The 27,953-nt window shown below is 50.3% G+C and overlaps 1 protein-coding gene across 3 annotated transcripts in view; it reads left to right on the top strand.

Annotated features, from left to right (window-relative positions):
* CLMN (calmin) overlaps window positions 1-27,953 on the top strand; it is a 111,416-nt gene that overhangs the window by 79,773 nt on the left and 3,690 nt on the right. For all 3 annotated transcript variants that reach the window (XM_058567643.1, XM_058567642.1, XM_058567644.1), the window contains exons 3-10: window positions 1,040-1,135; window positions 3,298-3,381; window positions 8,421-8,513; window positions 10,487-10,677; window positions 12,657-12,850; window positions 13,766-13,848; window positions 17,853-19,493; window positions 23,763-23,959. In XM_058567643.1, coding sequence (XP_058423626.1) covers window positions 1,040-1,135; window positions 3,298-3,381; window positions 8,421-8,513; window positions 10,487-10,677; window positions 12,657-12,850; window positions 13,766-13,848; window positions 17,853-19,493; window positions 23,763-23,959 — 2,579 coding nt within the window. The remainder of the gene's footprint in view (window positions 1-1,039; window positions 1,136-3,297; window positions 3,382-8,420; window positions 8,514-10,486; window positions 10,678-12,656; window positions 12,851-13,765; window positions 13,849-17,852; window positions 19,494-23,762; window positions 23,960-27,953) is intronic.

Here is a 27,953-nt window from a genome sequence, read left to right as displayed (position 1 = left end):
GCCTGGGATCCGAACCCGGGCCACCAGCAGCGGAGTGCACGCACTTAACCGCTAAGCCACGGGGCTGGCACTCAGCTGATTAACTTTTTATACAATTTTAATTAGTTTGATTTGTTATAATGAGCATGTATTACTTTGGTAGCTAAACATATAAATATGTATGAACACGTACATGTAAATCAGCCTCTCAACCTTTGAGTTCCTGACAGACCTACACACTTGGGGTGGAAGGAGAGATTCTCTCCCCTCACCCAACCGTCGGCCGTTCAGCAGGCCCGCCATGTGTCCATCCACCCTCCGCTCCCTCCCAGGCCGCACACACCAGCCACCTTCCTGACTGTCTCTGCCAAGGGGCCTCACCTCCAGACCTGGACTAAATACTGATGAAGTGACAGCGGGCTTCAGACAAGTGCACCTGTGGAGACTGGGCAGTACTGAAGATGGGGGCGTCCCTGCCGACACCCAGTCTGAGGCCCAGGGGGTCACTGAGCAGGGTTATGTCATCGTGGTGGGATCCGGGCTGCACTTGTGGTTAGCCGAGGTGTCCTGATGAGGAAACAGGGCTATACAAAAGACGTGACTTTGCCAAACACTGGGCACACTGCCCAGCTTCTTTGAGCCTCAGTTTCCCCAAATCTGAGGTGAAGGGCTTGCTCTAGGTAATTTCATGTGAGCCCTACTTCTAGAATTATTTTATTCTGTGGAAGGCTATAATCAAGACATGCATTTCTTTCTCCTCTTAAGGAGGAATGTGGATGTAATCCACTTTGGGGGTCTGATATCAGGTTAGAAGTGTCCCCAAGGGTCACTTGTTCAATCGGCCCCCTGACACTGTCTCCTCCGTGGCTCTCCAGCGTACTCGCTGCCTGGGCGCCACCGTCAGGGGGACGGGCTTACCACCTCCTTGGACGGGCCTTGCTGCCTGTAGGTGGATCTGGAAGTCTGGAAGCTTTCTCTTGAGTGAAACCTGCAGCTCTGAAGTACTTTTGTGGATGACACATGTCACTAATCGGCTGCTTTCTTTTGCCTTCTTCCATAGTGCAACCCACCTCTAGAAGTGAAAGATTTGTTCATTGATATACAAGATGGCAAAATCCTAATGGCTTTGTTAGAAGTCCTGTCTGGGCGAAATCTGGTACGTATGTCACAGAAGGATTAGGAAGAAATAAGACGCAAAGGAGAACAGTGCTGAGGGTTTCTTTTCAATACAGATCTATATGTGTGTACACATACCTGGCCATACGGAAATCCTATGGCAGGAAACTTGGAAGGTGACATTCGTTTCTCAGTGTCTAAGAGTGATATTATCATGGGTAACCACGCAGTATCTTTTTTCTTTCTTTTTTAGCAAATATACTTTAGTAAGTAAATAAATAACTGCTCAGTGTTTTGAGTCCTTTAAGGCTAAAGATTGGAAGTAGATCATTAAAGTTTAGCTAGCCAGTGATTATATTAAGTAGAATGATAGCTAAGAATCAGGAAGATGGAGTCTAAAGCTAGAACTGCTGGCTTCTAGAACCTTCTTACAAGTATGACCGACATTGAGTTGAACCAACTGATCTTGAGGTTCAAGATCATGTGCAAGTCTGCTATGTGCAGGTTGGTCCTCTTGCTCCCCTTCGCAGAGCAGGGTCTCTCAGCCTCAGCACTGTTGACATGTGGGTTGGATCGTTCTTTTTAGTGGGGGGCCGTCCTGGGCATTGCAGGATTATGCAACAGCATCCTTGGTCTCTACCCATTGGATGCCAGCAACACCCCCAGGTGTGACAACCAAAAATGTCCCCAGACATTGCCAATGTGCCCTGAGGGAGCACAGTGATCTGGCCAAAATGCCGGTGGTGCTGATGTTGAGAAACCCCCCTCTAGAGTCAGGTGTGTGACCCATCGTGGCTGATACAGAGGGACAGAGATGGAGTCCCCTCTCTGCCAATCCACAGCTCAGCCAGTGCCGACCTCTCCTGATCTATTGTTAATCGTAGGTTCAAAGTCAAGAACCCCTGCTTCTGTTCTCAGATCTGATGTAGCTGGAATCTTATCACACCCTTCACCCTTCCCATCTTTGCTCTCCCAACGGCAAAATGGGACATGCCTGTTAGCCACACCCCAAGGGGGCTGTGCAAAGTTGCATAATGAATTCTAATGAAGGGTGGACCCATTGCGGTAAAAATAGTATTTGGTTTCTCAGCAGGTCTTGCAATGAGCCAGCAGCATAGTCCCCAAAGGGCTTGCTGAGAAAGTGTATTAGAGTCCCTTGTTCTGTGTTCCCAGCAACACAGGCTCCCACTTCGTGGCCAGAGCACTGGTCGATCCTGCCACATGCTTGCTGGGCCTCTGTTAAGAGTCTTTGATTCTGGAGCCCAGCCAAGAACAGGCTTCCACTTACCCATTAGCTCTGCCTGGCGGTTCACACCTGACCCCCGCTGATTTGCCTTTGCCTTGTCATGTAACCCCCCCCCCAACCCCCCGGAGCAGCAGCAGTGCGCTCAGGGTGGGTCACTCTGATGGGGCTCCCAGGATGTACAGCTAACGTCAGCGTTTAGCTCTGCCGGCACCTTTCTCTCTGTCTGTGTCCCACTCTCTGTTTCTCTCTTTCTCGGGATCTCTTTCTGTCTCACTCTGTCTCTCCCTCTGTCTCTGCCTCTCTCCTCCCCCTCTCTGCCTGTCTGTCTCTCTGACTCTCTCTCCCCTTCCCTCTCCCTCTCCCTTTCTCTCTTCCTGTCCCTCTCTGTCCCCGTTCCCTCTCTCTCTTTCTGTTCTTCTCTCTCTCCCCTGCCCCCCCCGCCCCCGTCTCTCTCTGTCTGTCTCTTTCTCTCTCCCCCTCTCTTTCCCTCTCCCCCCACCCCCAGATCTGGGACAACTGTCCACAAAGCTCTTGGCCAGAAAACAGAAACATCTGCTGCCCAGGGAGGGACTTGCCTGATGATTTAGGGGCTGTGTGGTGATGCTCCCAGTGGATGCTCCCTGTCTGGACAGAAACCATCAGTGCAGAGGGGAGAACATGTCCTTGAAGGTCTCTGGAGGAGGGAGGGGTACCAAAAGCCAGGAGCTGTTCAGAGAGAAAAATCTGACAAATCTGTCCCTCGTTTAACCCACCTGGGTTCCCCCCATTCACCAACTCCAGTGAGTTAAGTCCCAGGAAACATAAATAAGGGGTGGGCTTCAGCTCTGAACCGCTAACTTTCTCTTGAGATTCATGTGAAAAAGGTAAAGAATAAGAAAAACACACCCATCGGCGCCACTGGGCATTTAGCGCCTCTGTTGGTTTAACCTCTTGTTTTGCTCTGTTTTGTGTTACAGCTGCATGAATACAAATCCTCGTCCCATCGTATTTTTCGGTTGAACAACATAGCGAAAGCACTTAAGTTTTTGGAAGATAGCAATGTAAGTATTTGAAACACATTTTGTATACACAGGCCTTTCCTGTGACGAAAAGGACATAATTTAAAGTTAAGTACTGGTCACAGGAGAAGCGTGTAAAAGAGACCCTGCTAAAACGGTCAGATTAACTAAATTGAACTGTAACGGAACTCAGGTAATCCAGCGATTGGAAAGATAGTCCCTGGCCCCCTACCCACCCCTCCGTGTCCATCAGGATGAAAACTCCGATGGACATCCAGTGGTGGGAAGGACTCACAGCTGACTGGCTCTCAAATCTTTACATCTTAGTTGACATTTTCTTTTTCTTTCCTTTGAATAAGGGTATGGTGAGCACGTCAGAGGGTAAAACTTTCTCTTAGAGCTCAGAATATGGGAGAAGCAAAGGAGAAAAGGGATAAATGAGCCAGGGAAAAATTACCAAGTTCTCCCCTCTTTGATAGAGCTTTCTAGACTTAAATTAGCTTTTCCTGTGTTTTGAATTCTGCTTCATGTCCTTCAAAAATGAGAAAGGATGGCCCTAGAGGGGTGAAATTTCCAGAGCTCCCCTTTCATCAAGTTTCACCAATTAGTCTGGGTAAAATCCCCTCAGCCTGCTGGATGCGTTGGCCTCTTCAGTAAAACTTCATTGTAGAGTCTGATTCACTTGGGGTTCTTGGTGGTAAGCGACAGAAGCTGAGCTCAGCTGATTTAAGCAGAAAGAAATTCGATAAAAGGATGCCGAGTAGCACACAGAATAACTTGAAAGACTGGGGAGTCTGGGATGGAACCTGGGGGTGCTGGGTGCCAGGACTGCAGGCCCCCCTCAATCCGCTGCCCCTGGGAGAAGGACATCACTGCCCCCACCACAACCCCTGGAGTGAACTCCATGTCACACATTCAGATTCAAAGGCCTGGGCTGCCAAGCCTGGGTTGGGGCCCACATCCCAGCTGCCAAGAGGAGAGGGGAAAGCACTTTTGGCTTTTGAAGAGGGAGGTGGGCTCTGCCTCCCATACTGCGGGGAAAGCCCCAGACGTAGGAGGGAGTTCAGATGGTGGCCACCAAAAGCATAGCACAGTTCATAGCAGCGTCATTCACAGTAGCCAAGAGGTGGAAGCAACCCAAATGTTCACCAGCAGACGAATGGATAAACAAAATGTGGTATATCCATACAATGGAATATTATTCAGCCATGAAAAAGAATGAAGTACTGATACAGGCTACAACATGGATGAACCTTGAAAACATGAAAGATGCCAGACACAAAGGACCTCTTATCCTATGAAATGTCCAGGACAGGGAAATCTCTAGAGTCAGAAAACAGATTAGTAGTTGTCAAGGGTTGAGGAGGGATGGGGGATTACAGGAGTGTTAGCTAAAGGATTCAGAGTTTCTCTCTGAGGTGATGAAAACATCCTAAAATTGACTGTGATGACGCACATATCTGTAAATATCCTAAAAACCATTGAGTTGTAGGCTTTAAATGGGTGAATTGATTGGAATGTGAATTATATCTCAATAAAGCTGTTTTTTAAAAAAGCACATCACGTTTTCGTTAAAAGGCTGGCCTCTGTGCAGTCAGCTTCCCCATCAGCCTCGGCTCTCACGTGGCAGTTCAGAGCCCGGGTCCTGCCCTGGCTCCCAGTCCTGGGAAATGATGTCAACTCTCTCAGCCTCAGTTTCCACATCTGTAAAACATAAGTGATAAAAACCAAACCTGCCCAGAGCCTCGTTGAGGGCCGAGTGTGCCCGTGCGGGTAGAATTCAGCCACGTGCGGGCCCGGGCGAGGCTGCGGCTCTTCCAACTTCATCCTCCTCCATCGCCTGCCCCTGGAGGGAGGGTTAGGTGTGGCTCCTCGGAGCGATGTCCCCGCCGTCATTCCAAAGGAGTGTGGTTTTGGGATACCGTGGGGCCTTGGAGCACCTGCCTAGGATGCTCATTGCTCTTCTCTCCACTGTCGACCCCTGAGTGATTTCCTACTCTGTCAGCCGCGCCGTGTCGACTGGTCTGTGCTGTAGGCAGAACTCGCCCGCTGCCTGTGTCAGTTTCCCAGCTGGGTCGTAGGTTTGCTTCCAACGGTTCAGGGCACATTTACCAAGTGTCTTCTGGGGACCTGGGGCTGTGTTCGGTGCTGGGGACACACAGCTGTGGTAGAAGCACGTCTGCGCCTTCAAGGAGCTTCGAGTCTGGCGGAAGAGACCCCACGTGGACAGCGCGCTGGAGAGAAGTGGTGATCCTGCAGAGGCGACAACAAACAGCTTCCTGGGAAGCCGGGGCGGGGGGTAGGGGGCAGGGGGACGGGCATTCCAGGTGGGACCCCCACCCAAGCACAGGTGTGGCAGTGTGGGAGCACACACTGGAGGCCTGGCCTTCTGTAATCCACCCCTAAATGTTCCCAAACTGTCTGCGGTGGCTGTCTTACAGTCCTTAGAACGTGAAAGCGCCCCTCTTTATTTTTTATTAAAAAACCTGGAAATATTCCAAATGTGGGTGTGTTATGTAGCTTTGTGCCCCATTTGGCTTCATTTGCAGGCAGGTAAGATAGGTGAATGCCCCGGGGCGGGTGGGGGAGGTGAGCACAGATGGGTGAGACAGGGAAACAGGCATTTCAGATGCAGCCTCTGCCCCGTTCCCAGAATCCACAAGCCACTCCTGGGCCCTTACTGGCCCCTTCCTGTGCCACTGTCCCAGCTCGAGAGAGGACAGGCCACAGTGGCTCTGCTGAGCCAAAGAAGTGACCAGACCTGGGTGGTCACTGCTAAATAGGTGCCGGGAGGGGCAGCGGTCAGGCCCTGTTTGCCCCAGGATTCAGACGCTGTTAGATGTGGCCAGCCCGTGTTCCTCCCTCTCCCACAATTGTGCATCACAGAGCACAGCGTTCACTCTGTCGGAGACCAGTTGCCCCACGGGACCAGCTCTGTGACTTCCAGCAAATCATTCAGCCTCTCCGAGCCTCAGCTTCCTCATCTATGAAATGGGTATATTATGAGCATTAAATGAGCTAAGCCATGAAAACCACTCAGCAGGAGGTCAGGGCTCCAGAGGGGAAGGCATTACGTGATGACCATTATTGCTGCCCCATGGCCGATGTGCCAGCCAGAGGGGGAGAAGGAGTATTCCCATAAGCCAGTTGGTCCACCTATTGTCAATATGACAAAAACAGCTGAGCTGGGGGAAGAGGAGGAGGACATTGTCCCTGAAGCTTCTTACTGACTTCTGGCTGTTACATTGTTCACCACGGAGAACCGAACAGCAGCGGGCACCTAAGGCGATGTCTTCGGGAATGTCTGCTCCTTGAGGCCCTGGACCTTCTGCAGTCACCACCTTCCCTCGTACTTTATTTTCCAAATGGCCTTCGCAAGAGCTGCTGCTCCCCGCCCGGCCCTCCCTCTCCCCTCCATCCTGTTCATTGCATCCCTCCAAGGCTCTCTGTCATTTTCTCACTTTGGAACGTTTTCGACGAACCTCAGCTCAGAGGGACACGCTGGGCTTCCTCCAGGTGGGAGTGAAGGCCAGGATGATCAACTTAGCTAACCGCTTTGATCCCCCTGCATTGGATTGTGTTCATAAGCCACAAAAACAGAGGGGGCTGTCAGAGCAGAGGTTCAGGAGACGAGCTGGCCGCGTATCGCAGGTGATTCATCAGGTGGGACGTGTGCCCGTGACGAATGTGGACGGAATGTTGGACCTGAGTTTGATCGGCTGTGCTGTTCACAATACTGACAACTTCCTTCCGGGCTCCAGCCTGCCAGTGATGACGAGCTCGTGCTGTCTGAATTATAGTTTTGGCATCAGCCTGCAGAACAGACCTGAGCCAGGGAACTCAGGAGTCTCTCCGTTAATTAGGAAAGCCCAGGCCCTATGATTGGTGTTGTCAGAAACCCCTGATGAACTGATAGGATCAGAGACCTTAAAAAGCCCTGAGGGAAAGGAAGAGAGGAGAGTTTGTGTAAGATGGTCTCCTCATGTTTTCTTTCCCAGTCCCCTGGGCAGAATTTTGCAGGACTGATTTGAAAGACTACCTTGACTTAATTTTTTTCTCCTCTCTTCCTCCTAAAGAACGGATTTTACATTCATAAAGCATTATAAAGAATGAAGAAGAAAATGTGGTAGAGACAGATGTGGCCTGCAGAGTCTTAACTATTTATTCTCTCCCTTTACAGAAGTTTGCAGACCCGTGATCTATGGGCTCAGATTTTGTTTGTAGAATAAAATGATGACCTCGCAGTGGTCCTCAGACCTGAGCCTGCATCAGAATCACCTGGAGGGCTGGTTAAAATGCAGATTGCCAGGCCCCACTCCCAGAGTTTCTGACTGAGTAGGTCTGGAGGAGAATTTGCATTTCTAAGAAGTTGCCAGGCAATCAGTACAGATGCTGCTGGTCCAGAGGCCACACTTTGAGAACCAGTGCCTCAGGGATTCACCAAGAGCATCATCCAGTGGTCAGAACTTAGTTAAATAAATAGGTCATCTCCTAAGGGTTTCTCAAATAAGCACATTTTAACCAATCAGTAGGATATTTGGTAATGATGCAGAAGCTCTGGGTATCAGCCTCATCCCAACACGCTATTTCTAATTAGCAATGGATAATTATCTCACCCATCGTGGGGCATGATGGCTGATGTCGGTGCTCGGTGTTTGTCCAAAGACGTGTTAAATCTGGAGGTTTGGTAGTGTTAGTGTAACATGCAGACAGACCCTGGGGGCACTTACCATCTCTCCTTGGGAGAGAATGACAACACTTAGTAGCTGTGTGACCCTGGGCGTGTTACTTCTCTGGAGTTTCCTCACCTGAAATATAGAGATAAGAGAAGTACCTACACTGTGGGGTTATTGGGAGGACAAACTGAGTTAATCCTCGTAAGGAGCTTAGAATAGTGTCTGCGCGTGGTGAGTGCGATGTACGTGTTTATCAAACATGGTTACACTTTTGCATGTTGGGGTCCCTGAGACGTGGCCTTGGGCAGCACAGACGAGAAAGAGAAGCCCATGAGAGCCTCAGAAAATAACGTGTTTCAGCCTCCTTGGACACCCACGATAAGCTCATACATTGCTTCCCTCCAGGTAAAACTGGTTAGCATCGACGCAGCAGAAATAGCAGATGGCAACCCCTCTTTGGTTCTCGGGCTGATATGGAACATAATCCTCTTCTTCCAGGTAAAATAATTTCCTTTCCGTAACACACGGTAGCAATCTCCTTGAGTCTACTCAGCAGCAACGGGAGAGTGGGGCCGGATCGAGGGAGACAGTGAGACTTAGTTTCTGACAAATTTTGACTTTTCTGTTCCTTGAAAAAGAACCGGAGGAATCTGGTTGCTGAAGGTTTTGGGTCCCTGCGATTTTAAAAGTGGCGTGAGCTCTGTTCTCCAGAAGAGTGTATCCATCCTCTTGGGACTTGAAGAGTTAAATATTTACTTCAAAAAATAATTTTGTTCTAAGTGTCCCAAGAACTGGGGAACTACTTCCCGCCAAAGATTGAACTTGGTCGAGTTCCTTTCCTAAAGTAACTCAGGTGTTCAGCAGAGACGATTGAAGAGCCTGTACGAAAGATGGCTCGTACAGTGGAAGAGGCGTTTGTGACCTTGGACTTATCTTTCCCTCCTCAGTACCTTCTGCTTCGATTTGGAAACCAGATTTTACAGAGGAAAGACAGGGTCTGTGGCTGGAGTGTGAAGGTGGCGTTTAAAATTGTGCTCAAGTTCTCTTCCCTGAATATGAGGGAGTCAGCTGGCATTCCATCTTCTCAAATTCCCTCTTTTGAAATAGAAAATCGTGGCTCATTATTTAATTGCCCTTCCGAGAGTAGAAATGATCTGCCTGGAGGTGATTTGCTGGGGCTTTTGGCTCAATGCTTGCATTTCAGAGACAAAAAAGCACAAACAAGGTTGGAGACAATAGATCGAGTTCTATGTGAGCCTTGACTTAAAAAACCAAAGGCTCTCTGTCTGAGCCTCAGTTTCCACATCTGTGAAATGGGAGCAGTGGTCATAATATGTGGTGAGCACCAAGAGATGCTGTGTGGGAAAGCCCTTTGTCAGCTGTACAGTGTTATATACAGGCTTCAGTTACCGATGTTTTTTGTTAAATTCTCTGATAGATGCTGGAAACATCCTGAAAATGTGTAAAAACTTCAAGGCCTTGGGACCAGCCTGGTGGTGTAGTGGTTAAGCTTACACACCGCACTTCAGTGGCCTGGGGTTCATGGGTTTGGATCCCAGGCGCAGACCTACGCATTGCTCATCAAGCCATGCTGTGGCAGGTGTCCCACGTACAAAATAGAGGAAGATTGGCACAGATGTTAGCTCAGGGCCAATCTTTCTTGCCAGAAAAAAGAAAAAGAAAAAAAAAAGTCAAGGCCTTAAATCCACCCCAGATCTTCATTCATTCATTTAGCAAATGTCGATTGAGTTTCTCTATGTCGATTTGGTCTCTCTCTGCATATGTCTCTGAACATACACGGTCCTGCCCTCATGACTCTCTGCGATCACAGACAAGTCAGTCCCATATTATAGAACTCTGGGGTGCAAGCTATGATCAGGGTACGAGCAGAGTGTTGTAAGAGTGCTGAGCAGGGGCAACTACCTCAGAGGGGCGAGGGGAGTGAGGAAAACTTCCTGGAGGAAGTGACACCGTACTTGGGTTTTGAAGATTGAGTAGGAGTGGACTGGACCAGTGCTTCTCAGACTTTACTTTGCATATGAATTGCCTGGGGGTGGTGTTGAAATGCAGATTTTGATTCCATAGATCAGGGGCAGGGCCTGGGGTTCTGCATTTCTCACAAGCACCCCATGATAGGAGCCACATTTTGAGTGGAATTCAATGATGGAGGGAAGGGATATCTGGGCAGCAGGACCAGGGTGAGCATAGGCAGTGGGGCTTAAAGCAGTACAATGCTTTCTGGGCCAGAGCCTGAGAGACTCCAGGAAGAGATGATCTTCCCTGTGAAGTGTCATTGTCCCTATCACCAGCCACCTGAGATGGTCAGGCCATCATGGGTACTGCCCTGTCCCCTGACCCACGGCCATCATTCTGTGTGAGCTGGTCCCTCAGCCAGGGTCCCCATGGCCTCGGGTCAGATAGCGTGTGTGCTGGATCTGGCTCTGGGGTCTGAAAGGCTGTTTTCCTTCCAGATTAAGGAGCTCACGGGCAACCTCAGCAGAAACTCTCCATCTTCCAGCTTGTCACCCGGCCCGGGGGGCATGGACTCAGACTCTTCCTTCCCACCCACGCCCACGGCAGAGAGGAGCGCGGCGATATCGGTGAAAGACCAGAGGAAGGCCATCCGGACCCTGTTGGCGTGGGTGCAGAGGAAGACGAGGAAGTAAGTGGTGCCCCGTCCCTACCACCCAGGCTATTGTCAGGTAGAGGGAGGAGGACCCTCCCGGGGTGGGCGAAGGAAAGGGGCGTTAACATTTATGTGCCAGTTACATGCCTGTTGCTTTGTATAGACTATTAGGACAGGGAATGCTGTATGTTCTTCAGTTTCTGCACACACAAAACTGTATTTACAGAATGTTTGGTTTGCAGAAAGCTGATGAGAGGATTTGAATATAAATCCAAGGGGCTTTCACCAGGTTAACTCCCAAAATGAGGATGTCTCTTGGATCCTAATAACATGTACATATTTATTATTAAGCTTCAGGATATCTTTCAGAGTCTGTACCTACTTAAAAACTAATAACCATAAAGGCTGTGACATAGAGTTAGGTTTGGCCTTTCCAAAACCGAGACAGGTGAACAGGAGAAAAGCTCCCGGCATCCTGTTAGCCCCCGTGCCGGCCGGCGAGGGCTTCCATCAGCTTTGTATCAGGCCTTACTGGCAGCCGGCCAGCATCCCCTGGGCCTCTGCGCCCTGGGCAGGGATGGGTAGAAAGCTAGGCCACATGTGGCAAAAGCCACACCACCTCAGGGCCACCCCAGCTCTGTCTGCCACATACGGACCGGGGAGATCCTGGTGAATCTCTTACCTCTCTAAGCCGCATCTGCAGGATGGTAACTTACCATTCGCTGCCTTACGGGATCCTTAGGATTAAATGAAATAAACTCTGTGAAAGCTCCTTGCAGTACCAGCACTGAATAAGCACTTAAACATCGCATCCCTTCTCCCTGGTGTATGGAAATAAAAGATGGGAGAAGAAAACAGGTAGAATAGAGGGTCGATCCTTGGAGTTTTGATTGAGGGGTCAACCGTGCTCGAGTTGGTTAATGTGAACAACCGTTAAATGTTGTTGACAAGTAAATCAACCCAGAGAGAGCTCACTGCCAGGAGGTGGGGTGACTGAAGGAGAGGAAGTGTCTTGGGGGGATGGAGCACTTCTGTATCTCCGTTGTGGCGGTGGTTCCAGGAGTCTGTTCTTGCGATGAAATGTCGTGGTACATACCCCCCCCCCCCCCGATTATGAAACTGGCGAATCCGAGTAAGGTCTGTGGCTTAAATCACAGTCTTGTACCAAAGTCAGTGCCCTGGTCTTGATGACACCTTTGGTGACGTAAGAAGCTGTCGTTGAGGGAAGCTGGGTGAAGGGTGTCGAGGGCCCCTCTGGACTGCTCTTGCAGCTTATGAATCTTAAATGATTTCTAAATAAAAAGATGTTTGGTTATTTTTTTAAGAAAGTTGGGAGATTGGTGGAGTCTCAGGGGATGGATTCTAAAGGAAATTAGTGCCTGGCAGGATTATCTATCTTTGCCCTTCACTTTTAAATTTTTAATTTTACTTATATTAATAATGACACTAGCTGTCACTTAGCTAGTGTGACTAGCTAAGTGTGTCTAGGGTGGCTTCCGTGTGTCACCTACATTGCACATTAGATTGTCCACGTGTCACGGCCGTTCTTGTGGATTCAACCTAATACTTCCCTGCAGCAGCGGCCGAGAGGTCGCAGTGAGATGATCCCTATTTTATAAACAAGAATTAGAGAGTCCATAAATCGCCCAAAGCCACAGCACCAGAAGCGCAGAGGGGCAGCTGGAGTGTGAACTTGGCTCTTTCTGGCTCCATTTTTATTGCACAGCACATCCTTGCTTGCTGCGTTTTGAGTATCAGTGATAAAATGAACAGTGTATAAAATTGCTCCTGTATATATCTGGGAATTGGGGAACACAGGTCCTATTCTGCTTCTTTGTGCAACTCTTATTCAGTTTCTCTGGAAGCGGAAATATGAACGGTTCGCTACAGCTCTGCCGGGGCTCAGGGCCCGGGCATCTTTGCCTTGCAAGGTCAGCGGCTCCTGGCCCCCCTCCAAGGCCAGCGAGACTGGCCCCCTTATCCTGAAGTCCGTTTGCTAACCTGCTTTTCTTCAGGTATGGCGTGGCCGTGCAGGACTTTGCGGGCAGCTGGAGAAGTGGGCTGGCTTTCTTGGCTGTGATCAAGGCCATTGACCCCAGCCTGGTGGACATGAAGCAGGCCCTGGAAGACTCCATGCGGGAAAATCTGGAGAAGGCTTTCCGCATCGCACACGACGCCCTGCACATCCCCAGGCTCCTGGAGCCAGAAGGTAGCAGTGGTTTTCTCTCTCTCTTTCTTCCTTTTTAACAATTTTTATTACATGTGTAACACATGCTGTCCATGTAGAAAATTTGGAAAATACAGAAAAATCTAATGAAGACATTTTTATATCTTCTGTATGCCTACCACTGAGATCATTTTCCCAGTATTTTTCTGTGCATCTTATTACAATCTTTTTATATAATTGGGATCGTTCAGTATATATATAGTTTGGATCTTACTTTTTTTTACTTAACATTATAATTATGACATAAGTATTTTGCATGTTGCCCTAATGTCTTCATTATATGTTTTTATTGGCTGCATAATGGTCCATCTGGTGGATGTACCAAAATTTCCTTTGCTCTTCTGCCACTGGTGGACGTTGAGGTTGTTTCAGAAATAGTTGGGTTTGTATATAATGCTGCAGTGAACATCTTATAGAATGAAGCTGAGTGTGCATCTCAGATTATTTCCTTCAGGACCAGGTCCCATGAGAGGAATGACAGAGTTGGAAAGTACACACCTTTTGAAGGCACCTGGCTACCTCTGTCGAATTGCTTTCCACGGGAGTTAGGCTAATTTGGGACTCCAGCAATGAGTAAGGGTCCTGGGTCACCAGACTCGCTGATGGAGCCGGCAGCGAGCTGGCTGCTCACAGTGGAGGGACTGAGACAGCGGGGAGTAATGGATGATCTTAGGAATAAGGAGTCTTGGATTCTGCATTCCGGCTCCCTCTCTTCATCAGCAGCTGTGCAACTTCAGTCAAATGATTCACCCTCTCTGGACCTCAATTTCCTCGAGTGTAAAATAAAGAGAAAAAACCTCAGTGGCCTGTGGGATTCTTCACCCTCAAGCATCCCTTGATCCTATTTAAAAATGGCGTGTTTGTATATCCCTCTAACTCCTGTGTCTCTTTCAACAGACATCATGGTTGACACACCAGATGAGCAGTCTATCGTGACTTACGTGGCACAATTTCTAGAACATTTCCCGGAGTTGGAAGCCGTAAGTTTGTTTTTCTTACCTTTAATTCAGAAACTGTACATTTCCATCAGCTGGCCATCAGACAAAGCTGGTGCTGTTCTGTGTGATGAGCAGTAATAATCAAAACCTGATCTCAAGTCTCTTGAGTGTTGCCACATTTTAATTTCAAAATCATATATAACATGTATCACATTTAAAAAAAAAAAAAGGATGAGAAGGGGCCAACCTGGTAGCATAGCGGTTAAGTGTGCGCGCTCCGCTGTGGCGGCCCAGGGTTCGGATGCCGGGCGCGCACTGACCCACTGCTTGTCAAGCCATGCTGTGGAGGCTTCCCATATAAAGTGGAGGAAGATGGGCATGGATGTTAGCCCAGGGCCAGTCTTCCTCAGCAAAAAGAGGAGGATTGGCATGGATGTTAGATCAGGGCTGATCTTCCTCACAAAAAAAAAAATAAAGGATGAGAAGTTAGACAGCCACACCTGTTGCAAACCTCCTCCCACACCACACTTTATTAAGATTAAGATGCTCGCTTGTCATAGGGATCGGCTACTTGATTTTTTAGATGTTGGGTGGAACATTTTAGTGGTCTACCAGATTGTATCAGAGTGTGAAAAATGATAAAAGACAACAACTGTTCAAAAGCATGCCTTTTTATTTTCAGAATCCCAGATTGTAGGTGGGGACAGATTTTATTTTTGGAGCAGAATCGGGCCTTTTAGAAGTTGTCATGGCTCCACTGAATCTGCACCCAACCCATGCACAACCCTGAGATGATGATAATAATGACAACAACAGCCCTCTATTGAATTCAGTGGTAATTGACTGAACACCTACTGCTGGGTCAGGGGTGCTCAGCAATAAACTAGATGGATGAGGTCCGTGACCTGGTGTAGCTTGGTTCTAATACAGCACACAGTTAATGTCAGCAAACACATGATCATTTCAGGTAGTTGTAAGTACTAGACAGAAAAAAACTGAGCATAAGGAGCTAAGGTCGCAGGGGGAACGGGGCTGCTCTTTTAGCTGGAGGCTGGTGAGGCCACTGTCCTGTGTGTCTCTGGGCTGACTGGCACTCCACCAGCGCCACATGGTTCGGTGTCATTATCCTCATTTTATAATGAGAATAAGGGCGCTAAAAGAGGCGTAAAGGCCTCTCCAGGATCACAGCTACCAAGGACAGAGCTGGGGTGTGACCCCAGATCTCTGTGCTTCCAAAGTTCAGGGTCTTAGATCCCTTACAACATAAGGCTGAGACTGAGACCCCATTTTGTACAACTCAGAAGAGCCAGACGGGGTCCTCCCGTGCTGTGGCTTTCATTCCTGTCCCTACCTGTGTGTGTGTTTCCCCTCTGTCCCTGCACCACAGAGCACTTCCCAGCATGCTTTAGAAGCGGGAAGTCCATGGGCTGGAAAGTCAGATCTACGTCTTGAAGCTGTGTGACCTTGAGCTGCTTCCTTAACCTCTCTGATGCATGTCTCTATGAGATGTCATGTGTAAAACGGAAATATTACCCACATTTCAGAGTTGAGTAAAGAATAAATAGATATTTCAAGTACCAAGTCCTGTGCCTGGACAACAGTTGCTGCTCGGCAAATGGTGGTGGTGGTTACTATTTTGTAATTCAATTTTCCTAGCGCGTTACTAAATACTGAAACACCAGGCACCGGGGCTTTTGTTAGCCCTAAGCTCTTAAGCAGTAGGCAGAGTTGGAATCAACTAAAACTTAATGGTATTTGTGTGAGTCAAAGGTCACAGCCAGGATTCAGCAAATCTGACACTTGGCTGTCCCCAGGGCTGGGGCCAGAGACTGGGGCTGGAGAAACAGAGGTTGAACAAGATGTGGTATCTGGAGACAGGCATCCTGATGCACAGACCACAGTGCATCACCGTAGGACGGTCCCTTTATAGCTGCAGGGGGTACAGACGAGAGGTCGCAGCTGATCTGGACACCCACTGAGCTATTCCTTAACAGTTCCACTGAGTTCAGTTCATTTCAGTCAACATTCAGCAGGCCCTGGCACGTACCAGACTCTGTGCCCAGCTTTATGGCCTGACATGTGGTTTATATGTGTAAATGGACCATATGCACTGGAAAAGAATGTGTCTTATGCAGTGCAAGAATCGACATTCTTTAATTAAGTGGCGTTGGTTAATATGCCATTCTAATATTCTGTAAACATACTGGGTTTTTTTTCCTGCTTTTCCTATCAATTACTGCAAGAGAGATATGTTAAAAATCTCCAAATATGACCGTGGATTTATTTCTCTTCTTAGTTCTGTCGGGTGTTGCTTCATGTACGTTGAAGCTGTGCTGTATACACACACGCATTTAGGATTGTTGTATCTTCCTGATGACTTACTTGATTGCTTTATTTGCATGCAATTTCTCTTTGTCTTGAAGTGTACTTTGTCTGATAGGAAGATAGCCATATCAGCTTTCCTATGATTAGTGTTAGCATGATGCGTCTTGTTCCATCTTGTTCCTTTCAGAGTAGATGTGCTTACATCTCTCTCGTAAACACTGTACAGTTGGGTCATGTTTTTTATCCATTCTGACAAAATTAGCATGTCATGTTATTAGTGTGTTTTTTGTCCATTTACATAGATTTAATCTACCATCTTGATTATTATTTTCCATTGATCCTATCTGTTCTTTGTTCTTTTGTCCTTCCTTCCTTCTTCTTTTTGGATTATTCTATTATTTTCTGGTTCCATTTAATCTTCTCTATTGGCTTTTTAGCCACATCTCCTCATTTTATCTTTTTAGGAGTTATTCTAGAGATTATAATACTGATCTTGAACATGGCTCTGTCTACCTTGAATTACTATTATACCACTCTAAGTGAAACGCATATTTTATATATTTTTATATGTACAACAATCCCACTCACTTCCTCTCCATTCCTTTGTGCTATTACTGTCATTTATGTTACTTCTACATACGTTTTAGTCCCCAGTGCTTTGTTATTATTGTTACTTTAAACAGAAGACTTTTTAAGAAAACTTTTTAAATAGTCTTTTATTATTGACCATATATTTACCATTTCAGGTACTTTTCATTCCCTCCTTCAGATCCAGGCGTCCATCTGTGATCATTTCCCTTTAGCCTGAAGAACAACCTTTGTATTGCTGGTAGTGTAGATTAAGTAGTTATTTTAGAGTCTTTGTTTGCTAGTTCTAATCCTGGGCCACATTTGGGTCTATGTCTAATGACTATGGTTTCTCTTGATTATGGGTCTCATTCTCCTGTTTCTTTGTGTCTTAAAATTTTTTATTTTCTGCCAGACCTGATGTATAAAAGAACAGTGGAGATTGAGGTAGATGACATTCTCCCCCCAAGAGAATATAGCCCTATCCCAAATAAGGACCTGTGATAAGCAGCTCATCAAGGAGCTGCCTTGCCGTTTTATTTAATTTCAGCCCTCTGGTTTCGAATGATGTCAGTATGAGGTCAGTCCACTCTCTCCACCAGTGCCTCGGGAGCCAGGCACTGCCGTCCCACCAAGATGGCCCTCTGCTCCTCAGCTCTGCTCTCAGCTGCTTCATACTCAGCCAAAGTCCCTGTGTGGAGAATTAGCATAAGAGGAGAATTGGTTTTGCATTTGGGGCCCTTGCGGATTCTGTCTCTCATACCGGCCTACACAATCAATAAAGATTTGGCTGATCTTTCTTTATCTTTGGTGGGTTACCTCTCCTGTCCTACCCAGACTAGGCAATGGCCCACAGGTATGAAGGAGCTGACTGTCTCTGCTCTCTTAGGGAGGGCTCATCCTTCTCTAGAGTTCAGGTCATTGAGATTTCTTTGCATCCGTTGCTTTAAAAAAACACATTATGTTGAACGTATCTGGTGTTTTCACATTTCAGCAGGAACAGTAGTCTTTTGCAACCATCTACATCTTAATCGAAGTACTTCGCGTTAGTTCTGAAGTGGTTTTTTCCACTTTGGTTTTTGTTTGTTGAGAGGGGCGTATACTTTATACTTAAACACTCTTCTCATTTCACGTTGCCCTGTGTTTCTTTGCAGGAGGACTTTGTGGATTCAGATAAAGAAGCCCCTATTGAATCCACCTTTGTCCGCATCAAAGAAACCCCTTCTGAACAGGAGAGCACAGTCCTCCTTCTGACTGAAAATGGGGAACGTGCCTACATGGTTAACCATGAAACCAGCCACCCGCCACCCTCCAAAGTCTTTGTCTGTGACAAGCCCGAGAGCGTGAAGGAATGCTACCCGGGTGGCGTTTCCAACCGTGCGCTGTCAGACAGCTCTTCCGAGTTCATGCACCAGATCACCGACCAGGTCCTCCAAGGGGTCACAGGTAAGACCGGCAGCATCAGTGAGCCATCTCCAGAATCTTCCATTTTATCATCCAGAAAGGACAACCAGAGGTCCAACTCTCTGCCAATGAAGAAAACCGTGCACTTTGAGGCTGACGCCTACAAGGATGCTTCCGGCAGTAAGGGCCCACCCTGCCGTCAAGACCTCCTTGAAGGGAGCCCAAGGGGGACAGAGGACTTGTGCAAGCAGGATGCACACGTCTTGGTGGTTGAGGTTGCCGAGGAAAAGACGCATCAGGAAGCCCCAAAGATCCCGGAAGCAGCCTCTGATGAGGCCCCAGATGACATTTCCTTGGCGGATGGTAAGACCAGTCATTCTGAGGCTTCCCAGCGTCCCCCCTCCTGGAATGGGACGTTGGAGAGTGCAGCCAGCCAGGAGAAAGAAGGTCGTCCCCTTTCACCCCTGGGAGAGAATACCGTTATGGCCGAATCCCTGGAGATCAAGGTTAAGCTGCTGACTGTAGAACCTATGGATGAAGAAGACTATTTCGAAGGCATCCCATTAAAAGCCTCTAAATTTAACAGCGACCTAGTAGATTTTGCCTCCACCAGCCGGGCTTTCAATGAGGTTCCTTTGCCCCGGGAGAAAAAACCTGCCAAGGATGAGGTTTTGGAGGATCATGCTGAGAAATTGGGCAAAAGGAGAGCTAAATCTGTCCACAAAAGGAAAGATTCGGATGAGCCCCCAGTGAAGGCTGACAAGCAGGAACCGCACAAGCACCCTGAGCGAGAAGATGAAGGCTATTCTTTGGCCCCAGAGGAGGCACTAGTGGATAAAAAGCCGGAAGGATATGAGAAGGCGAAGCAGAAGTCCCCCCATCGCCGTCACAGCGAGGATGAACGGGGCACCGAGGGCCCACAGCTTGCCAGAGAACTGCCTTGCAACCCGCCGAACAGCAGTGTCAGCTTGGAGACCCTTGGCAGTCACAGCGAAGAAGGCCTGGACTTCAGACCCTCGCCGCCCCTCTCCAAGATCTCCGTCATTCCTCACGATCTGTTCTACTACCCGCATTACGAGGTGCCCCTGGCCGCAGTTTTGGAGGCTTACGCGGAAGGCTCGGAGGATTTGAAAAACGACGAGATGGACCTCGAAGAACCAGAGGGCTACCTGTACGACCTGGGGTCCAGGGAGGAGGAGGCCGAGGCCTCTCAGAGCAGCTGCAGCTTCTCCGGGCCGGGCGAGGAGCCCCCCAGGGCCGGCGTCCAGGCGCCGTCTCTCGACAGCGGGGCTGACGGTGCCAAACCAGCCTCGGAACCCGCTCCCCCACCCCGCCAAGAGGACCACCAGCAAAGGGAGGCGGAAGAGAGTGCCCCCGTGGGGAGCCATCAGGTACTTGAGTGCGGGTTCGGGAACCCTGGGTCCTGCGGGGCATTCTGCGCTTCTCTGAGGCTCGGCCTCTTCCTCCGTGACGTAGGGAAACAGCAGCTTCCCTCACAGGCGTCCGGGGCCAAAATTTAAGAGGCGCGCACTCGGCGCGCCTGGGCAGGGCTGGCACCTGAGAATGAGCGCGCCTTGAATTTTGCACCCTGGGCGCCTCCCTGGCCTCCTCCGGGTCCTGGCCCTGCCCACAGTGCCACCAGGAGGATCAAATGAGGTCGTGTTTGAGGCTCCAGCATGGTAGCAGCAGAAATAATTTTAAAGAGTAATCATAGCTACACCTGGCGTGCTCCTAGAGACTTGGAGCCCCGCCTCCTGCCGCAGCCCGCGAGACCTCACCCTTGACGCCGGCCTTGATTTTCTTTTTTTTTTTTTTGTGAGGAAGATCAGCCCTATGCTAACATCCATGCTAATCCTCCTCTTTTTGCTGAGGAAGACCGGCTCTGAGCTAACATCTATTGCCAATCCTCCTCGGGTTTTTTTGCCCCCCCAAAGCCCCAGTAGATAGTTGTATGTCATAGTTGCACATCCTTCTAGTTGCTGTATGTGGGACGCCTCCTCAGCATGGCCAGAGAAGCGGTGCATCGGTGCGCGCCCGGGATCCGAACCCGGGCCACCAGTAGTGGAACGTGCGCACTTAACCGCTAAGCCACAGGGCCGGCCCCCGGCCTTGATTTTTAAAGGCCTTTTGTGTATTCAGCACTGTTATTTGGCTCCTGTGGTTTGAGTGGGTTGTGTACACAGGGCAAGGCGGGGCACGCACTTCTGAACTCAAGGAGCTGGGCACACACTTATCTGCCACTTGATGTTCCTGTTTTATCTGGCCCAGCAGCTCAAGAGGGACCCCCGGAGTGAGCAGTGAGAGGTGCAGGGGCCCTGGCCTGATCCCGTGGGGGCGCAGTGGGAGGGTCCTCCTGCAGGAGTCCTCCTGTTAATAAGAGCTCCCCACCACAGTGCTGGGAATGTGGGAGTGGATCCAAAACCACACTGCTTGGGCCTCTGCTGGGTACAGTGCAGACAGGGCCCCAGGGTGAGACAGCTGGGAGGAGAAAGGACCCCAGGGGAGCTCACCTGCCTACTCGGTCCACCCCTGCAGAAGGCAGTGTGCCTCTTCTTCACTGGCAGAAGAACCAAGGCAAAGGAGATCCTGCCTTGGGTGTTTGATGCTGGGGAGACCAAGTCCCGAGTAACTGTGCTGTGAGGGAATATGGCATCAGACATAAGAGATGGGGCCCAGCAAAGGGACTCAGGGGTTCAACAGAGGGAGATTCACCCAGATCCAGAAAGGCTGCATGTGCGGGGGCCTCTGGAGCTGGGGAGGCAGTTCTGGGTGGAGGGTGCAGCACGGGAACCAAGGTGGGGAAGTGGGGCCTGTGCTGAGGACATCAGCTATCCCAGATCACTTTGACCTCCTCTGAAATGGCTTTTAACGCCATCGCATCGTGTCTTCCCCATTCTTTCCCAGCTCTACTCCCCAGTTCAGCCCCTCCACCGCTTGCAGTAGATCCCAAAACACAAATCCCATCCCATCGCTCCCCTACTTCTGTCTCCAGGATAAAGTCCAAATTCCTAAGCATGACCTTCGAGACTCTTCCTTCTCCAACCTGGCCACCCACCCCTCTGGTCCCCTTCTCTTGGTCCCCTCCAGCCAAGCCAGCTTCCTCCCTGGCTCCCAGACACTCCAGCTCTCCTCTGCCTCCCGGCTTTCCTTGATCTAGACGCCCTTCCCCACCCTTCACTTGGCAATCGCTTATTCACCTTCAAAGCCCAATGCAAACATCACCTCCTCCCGGGACCCTTCACAGCTCCTCCCCAGGCAGAAGAGTTGCTCTCTCAGCTCTAGCCGGAACACTTCCGACAGTTCTCCAGCTGCTTTCGTGGGTTGTGATCCTCTCTCCCAGGTTGTGATCCTCTCTCCCAGAGAGTGAGCATTTGTGTATTAATCTTTGGGCTATAGAGACCAGCCTGACAGGGCCTGCAATGCAGGAAACAAAGGTATATCGCATGGTGGTTTGGGGGCAAGGCGAACGTAGGGTAAATTAAACTCGGAGATAAATGATGGTGCTCCGGCTCACGCAGTGGAGATTCAGGTGGAGTGAGGGGCCCACTGGTGCTCAGAGGAATGAGAAGGCCTTGCAGCCTGGGAGGGCTCCAGGAGAAAGGGGAATCAGTAGCCATTAAAGACATCCAGGATTTGGGTAGGCCAGAAGGGCTAGCTTGGTTTTATCGGTTTGCCAACTCCAGACAATGGGGAAGAGCTGCTGGGAGCACTGGGAGGAGCAGAATTCTCGGGCCGTGATGGCCTAGACTGCAAGCATGGCAGAACCAGTTGACCCTTTGGGGCAGAGGCATCCACACTATGTCTGTCTTTGGACAGAGAAGAGGCCTCGGTGGTTCCTCAGGTGCCGTGGACCGGCCTGCGGTCTTCCCCTTCTTGCCCCGGGGAGAGGATCCCAGTGCTGGTCCCGCACCCCCTCCCACCTGCTGTCTGCTAACTTGTCAGAAGCCAGCCCTGCCCCAGCAGGCTCTTCCTGAGGGAGACCTCAAGATCCAAGGGGGTTAGAAATGTCCTTCAGTGAGATCAGGTCTTGGAGTCCCCAGGTTGGGGGACCGTGACAGTAACAGGACGATTCTCTGGATTGTTATGGGCCAAAAAGCCCTTTTAGGACAAAAAAAAGGGAACGGTGTGGGTGGCAGGAAGAAAGCCTGAGTTGCACCTCTGCCCCTCTGTGTTACTTAAAACGGCTAGTTAGGGGCTCGGTCCCTCTCCCACGGCAGGCATAGCATTTCATTCTCTTCTGCTTTCCTTCCAGTCGCTGCCAAAAGCAGGTTGTGCACCTGCCTGTGCCCAGCATGTGGGCGGGTGATTTTGGGTAGGGTTGAGAGAGCCCTGGGTTAGGGATGGAATCCAGAGACCTAGATTTGGATCCATCTCACGCTGAGTTGGGGGGAGAGGTTGCATCCCTTGGGCACAGTGCGGGAGCGATACTGGAGCCACCTGCATCTCGGGGCTCTGATCTGCTTCTCTGGCTCTCACCTGTCCAGCACACAGGTGCCCACTCCTCCCCAGCCCACCTTGCAGTTGGCTCCCAAGCATAGCCCTGGCCTTGATCCCTGCAGGTGAGCAGGGGTGGGGTACAGCCTGGGATGACAGGTGAGGTCTGGGAGTCTTGCTTCCTGGCAGACAAGACAACACGAGATGGAGCATCTCTCTGATACCTGGCCCTCCTTTAAAAGAAAGAAAAAAGATCTTCTAAAAGAACTAGAAATTGGCAGGTTTTCCTTCTTCTGGTCTTTAAAAAAAAGCCCTCTCCTCATTTTACCTTTCAGAAAGGGCAGCATTTGCCCATTGATGATGGAGGAGGGCTAGCGTTTCAAGGTGCTGAGAGCGTTTCTATTGTCGGTCCGGAGCTTTGTCCTCCGGGGATGCACGGGCCTGGCGACTCCGATCCTCTTACTCTGACACCTGTTGAGCAGGTTCTTCCAGCCCCTGAAGGAATTCTCCAGAGGGGCCCCAACAGTTCCCACGCTGCTTGACTTCCCTCAGGAGCATTGCTGATGGGTTTCAGAGTGTCTGGTGTGGACAGTGGTCAAAGAATCTTCCTTATCAAAGAAATGCTGGAGATGTTGCTCTACGATCCACCTTCAGCCAAAGGCACAGTGAAGATGTCACCCCACGAGCTATACGTTTGCCTGTGTCTGTACCTCTCCAAACTCGGGGCTACCTTTGCACCCCTTGACCCACCTGGCTTCCAGATTTGCTCCTCTGTTTAAGTGGACGATGGTAGTGTGAAGGGTCCAACCATTGCCCACTGTAAGAGACATCCTTTATAGGAAACACTATGGTATGGTGGGAAGAGGTTGATAATTATTATACCCATTTGACAGACAAGGAAACTGAGGGTCAGAGAGATAAAGTCAGTTGCTCAAGATCAGATAGCTGTCTTAGCCAGGATTTGAAACCAGGTCTTACTGACTAAAACCCATGCTGTTTTCACTCCATCCGTCTGGAGCATTTGAACTCTGCACAGGGAGCAGGAGGTCGGGTGGGTTCTCTTCCAAGGCAGGCTGTGCTGGAAGGAGTCACAGGAGAGGCAGAATTGGAAGGGACGCCCTCGCTGGGCCTTGGAATCAAGGTGGAGTGGAGCCCAGCTGGGTGGGTCACTCGCTCGACATCTCGGCACAAAAGGCTGACTTGTGTTTGGTTTTTCTGTCCTTAAGTCCCAGGAATCCCCAAACTCGGAAAACATAGCAAACCCTTTAGAAGCAAAGGTAATGGAAGAATCAATCAGCAGTAAAAAAAAGGAAAAAAGGAAACATGTGGAACACGTAGAAAGTTCGATATTTGTAGCACCTGGAACTGTTCGATCCTCAGATGACCTAGAAGAAGACACTGGCGACCACAAAGTCCTTTCCAGGTACTAATATCTTCTCACCCTGTAGGCCAAGCCAGAGAGCTACTCTGAACTCATTGCATTTTCAGTTTCTGATTTATGGGGGCACAGGGGTGGGACTGGACGACGAGGGAAATCAGATTCATACAAAGTCCTCCTCGTCACACCTGGGTGCCCCCACCTGGCCTCACTGTTACCAGACCTGCTCATAACTAGCAAAAATGGAAGGACATGAAGCTCGCCTTCTCTCCTCACTCTGAGTACCTTTGGGTGAAACTATCAGGGTGCCCTGGAATGGCCGAACCCTAGGCGGGTGTGGGGTGTGAAGTAAGAGACCTTGAGACTCTCCCGGCCACCCCCTCCCCAGATACCTGCTGGCTGGGCTCAGTAGAGACCTAACTTAGCCGTTTATAAAGTCAGCATCTTCCTGACTTCAGCATATGCGCTGAGGGGACCCTTCATCGTTGTCACATGGAAGCCGGATGTTAATATTACAGCTTCGCCCAAGAGTTTGGTTCCCAGGAAGTAAGGGTGGGTGAATTATCTCAGGGGAGGAGGAAGCAGGGAGGACAATGAGCTTTGACTGAGCTACAGGAAGCTTGGAGCACACATCTGCTCTGTCACTCCAAGGCCCCCGGTGAGCCAGATTGGTCCCAGGGACAATATTTAACTGAATGTCAGGAGACCCTGGGCTCTCCCCGTTATTCCACGTCATCCCAGCAGTCACCGTCTACCATGCCCTTATGTGTTCAGGCATTTTCCATACATTTCCTCATCAATTCTCACGGGCACCCCCTTAGGCAGGCGGGTGGGAATGTGCATCATTATACAGCCAGGGCAGCTCAGGGGGCACCTCTCAGGTTAGGAGGTGGCAGAGCTGGGGTCTTGGACTCAGAACTGTCAGATCCACAGTCCACATTCTTTCCATGACCCCTCATTGCCTGTGGTGGGTGAGTCCTACCAGCTGCAAAGGGAAATTATTTGGATATGCATTTGGGGAATGAACGAGGAGAGGCCCAGACGGGGAGAGCCAGAGGAGGAGCTGGCAGATACCCAGCCTTCCATGTCCCCTCTGCTCTGCTTCCCTGCCTGGGCTGTGGGGGACAAAGGGAGAGCAGATGGGACCCCGAGGAGGAGGGGCCAGGCACAATGGAAGGCTGCCGCCGACATTGCCCGTGACTCCCAGGATCCCTCTCCCTGCCCCTGGACGTGGCTGTCCAATAGACATCTAAGTCTTGGTGTTCAGCTGGCCCCTGCTCTGAGTGCAGACAAACACTTATGGGCAAAAGGCGCAGGGCTGGCACCTACACCACAACTCAGGGAGGGCCGTTGGTCATTGCCAGACCGCTCGTCTTCTCCCTCAGCAGGTCAGTTCTCAGTCATCTTTGAGCAGCCACTATGAGACCGAGTCTGCTAGACTTGGGGACTTCAGAGGAGGTTAGCCACAGTGGTGATTCAGGCACAGCTCCGTCCTCCAGGGGCTCACGGTCTAGAGGGAGATAGGATGTGCTCATCTATTCCACTGGCACTGGCAGGGCACCTTAGGTGTTAACAGGCGATAGCGATTTCACGTTTTGGGCCTCAGAGGCAGGTCCAGAGGGTCAGGGCAGCCCGGGCGCTGAGACGTCATGAGTCTAGTATTGAGAGCTAAGTGGGACTCGGATTTGGGAGGAGAGAGGAGGCCCTTCTTCCACTTCCAGGTGGTAGAAACAGCCTGAGCAGACAGCTGGCACGCAGCAGGCCCCGCAGTCAATATTTGTGGGATGTAAGGAGGTGGGAGGAGAAACCAGGAGAGCGGTGGGGGAAAGCGAGCATCTTGGATACGTGCAGCGTCGAGAAGGACCAGCAAAACCTGTCCTGGGAAGATGAGACGAAGGGGGACAATATGGAAAAGTCACCCGTTATTTCGGTGTGTGTGGGCATGAGGCCTGGGTGACCTTCCAGTGCAGGGGTTTGGCTCTGATCTCTGCGGACGGTCTGCGTGAAGCTGGCAGCAGCTCCCTCCCAGCTCCCCCTTCCCCTCTCACCTCAAAGCTGTAATTACTGGGAAGCAGTTCAGCCGAGGTGCAAGCTGCATAGCAAATGTAGGAAGGTGGCCTGGAGCGGTGCTCGTTCCTGTGAATGAACGAGCACCCCTGGGGCCCCTCCTGTGCCCAGGCTGTCGCACCTGCTGGCTGCAGTGTGGGAGGGGCTACCACCCCCTTTACAATACCTGGCGCAACACCATTGAATGGGACAGAGCCCTGGGCATCTCTCTTCCAGGCACAGGATGTTTTCCTGGCTGTACCTCAACTCGGTCACCCTGTGGCTTCCCACTGCTCTAGGCAGAAAGGCCCGTTGTTCCAGAACCTGCAAGATCTCTGTCTCCCCAGCCTCATCTCCCTCCACTCTCAGTCACCCTCAGTCACCCTCTCCCCTCATCCTCACTGCGCCTGGCCCCCGGCCTTACCTGAGGTCCTTGAATGCCCCCCCAAGCTCTTTTGCCTTTGAAGCCCCTGTGTCCCCAGCTTGTCTCCTGCCTTGCTCCCTTGGGTCTCAGCCACCACTACCACTTCCTCCAAGCAGCCTTCTTGGATCCCTCCAGGCTGCTTTTGATCCCTTTTTATATGTTCTCATAGCCTCTACTCTTTTCTTCACAGCATTTATCAAAAACTAATTTCTATAATCATTTGTGTAAGGATGTTTTTATCATCTGCTCTCCCCTAGACGGTGAGCCAGCTCCCTGGAGGCGGGGAGGGCCCACTAGCATAGCCCAGCAATTAGCATAGCACCTGGCTTGCAGTTGGCACTCAACACACATTCTTTGGGTGAATGAATGAATGAATGAGTGTGCTTTCAGTCTGCAGTCAGCTCCCGGAGGAGCCAGGTCCCCGGCACCTGGCTCACAGTAGACTCTTGATAACGCTTGCTGAAAGAGTAAAGTTCAGGGTTCAAACCTGAGTAAGTCTCACATTGATTATACAAAACAGAAAAACCACCTAAAAGCCAGCATGCTGGAAAAAAAGGGGAGGGGGAAGAGCGAGAGTCCTCTCCTGATGGGGATGTGCTTTTTTGCTAGAAAACATTACCAACACGCGGGGAAGAGAGGGCCCGTGCATCTCCAGGTGCTCCAGAGTATGGAGGCAGTTCTCACGGGACACTGCTGGGTTCCAGGCACCAAGAGTCTTTTTTATTTGTAGGTGCATTTTGTTTCATTTCTGTGCTGTGATATGGCCAGGAAAAACTAGCACAGGCTTTGGATGGAGGACGAGGACTGAAGTTCCCTAGGCCTAGCCCAGCCCCTGGCACATAGTAGGTACCCAGTACCTATTAGCTGGGAACATGCCCAGTGCAAGGGAGGAGCTTGGTAAGGTTTTCAGGACAGCAGTGGGCAGGACCAGCAAGGCTGCCAGTGATGAATTCCCCAGGAATAAACTCTTGGGTCAAATGCCTTTTTTCTGGACCCCAGGATGCCACATGGTAGGTTTCCCTTGAGGAAGCCGAGATGACTATCTCTGTACCAGGGTACATCGACACCCAATGCCTAGTTCTCCTGCTGAGTAGCAAAACAGGGCCACGTCCACCTGCGGTACACTGTTCTCCCCACCAGCACGACCAGCTCCGTGAAGCAGGTGGTGTGGGAGTGATGATCCATTTTACAGACGAGTAAAACTCATCAGAGACTAAGTTCTTGGCTAAGTTTGCCAATTGATCGACCAGGAGCCAGGATATCAGCCCAGGCCTCTGGCTGGGTATCTTTTGCCTCAGCCCTAGGTGGGCCAGCTTTATTAGAAGGTCAGAGATATATTCACATCTGCCTCAAAGATAGGGCCAGAAAATTAGCCTCCTCGAGTATGAAAGGAAAACAGGTGGTGCGCCCAAGAGCTGCACAGGCAGAGAGCAGCACTGTACGTGGAAGGAGCACTGGAAAGGGTACCAGAGCCCTGGTCCAGGCACCAGCTCTCGGCCTGGATCTGCCTTTAGCTTGCAGAGGACCTTGGGCGAGTCCCAGGACCTGGAGATGCTTGGAAAAAGAAAT

The sequence above is a fragment of the Diceros bicornis genome, chromosome 24 (genome assembly GCF_020826845.1).
Source record: "Diceros bicornis minor isolate mBicDic1 chromosome 24, mDicBic1.mat.cur, whole genome shotgun sequence".
Lineage (NCBI taxonomy): Eukaryota > Metazoa > Chordata > Mammalia > Perissodactyla > Rhinocerotidae > Diceros > Diceros bicornis.
Note: the sequence above shows the minus strand (reverse complement) of the source record. Positions and strands in the feature narration are given on the sequence as shown.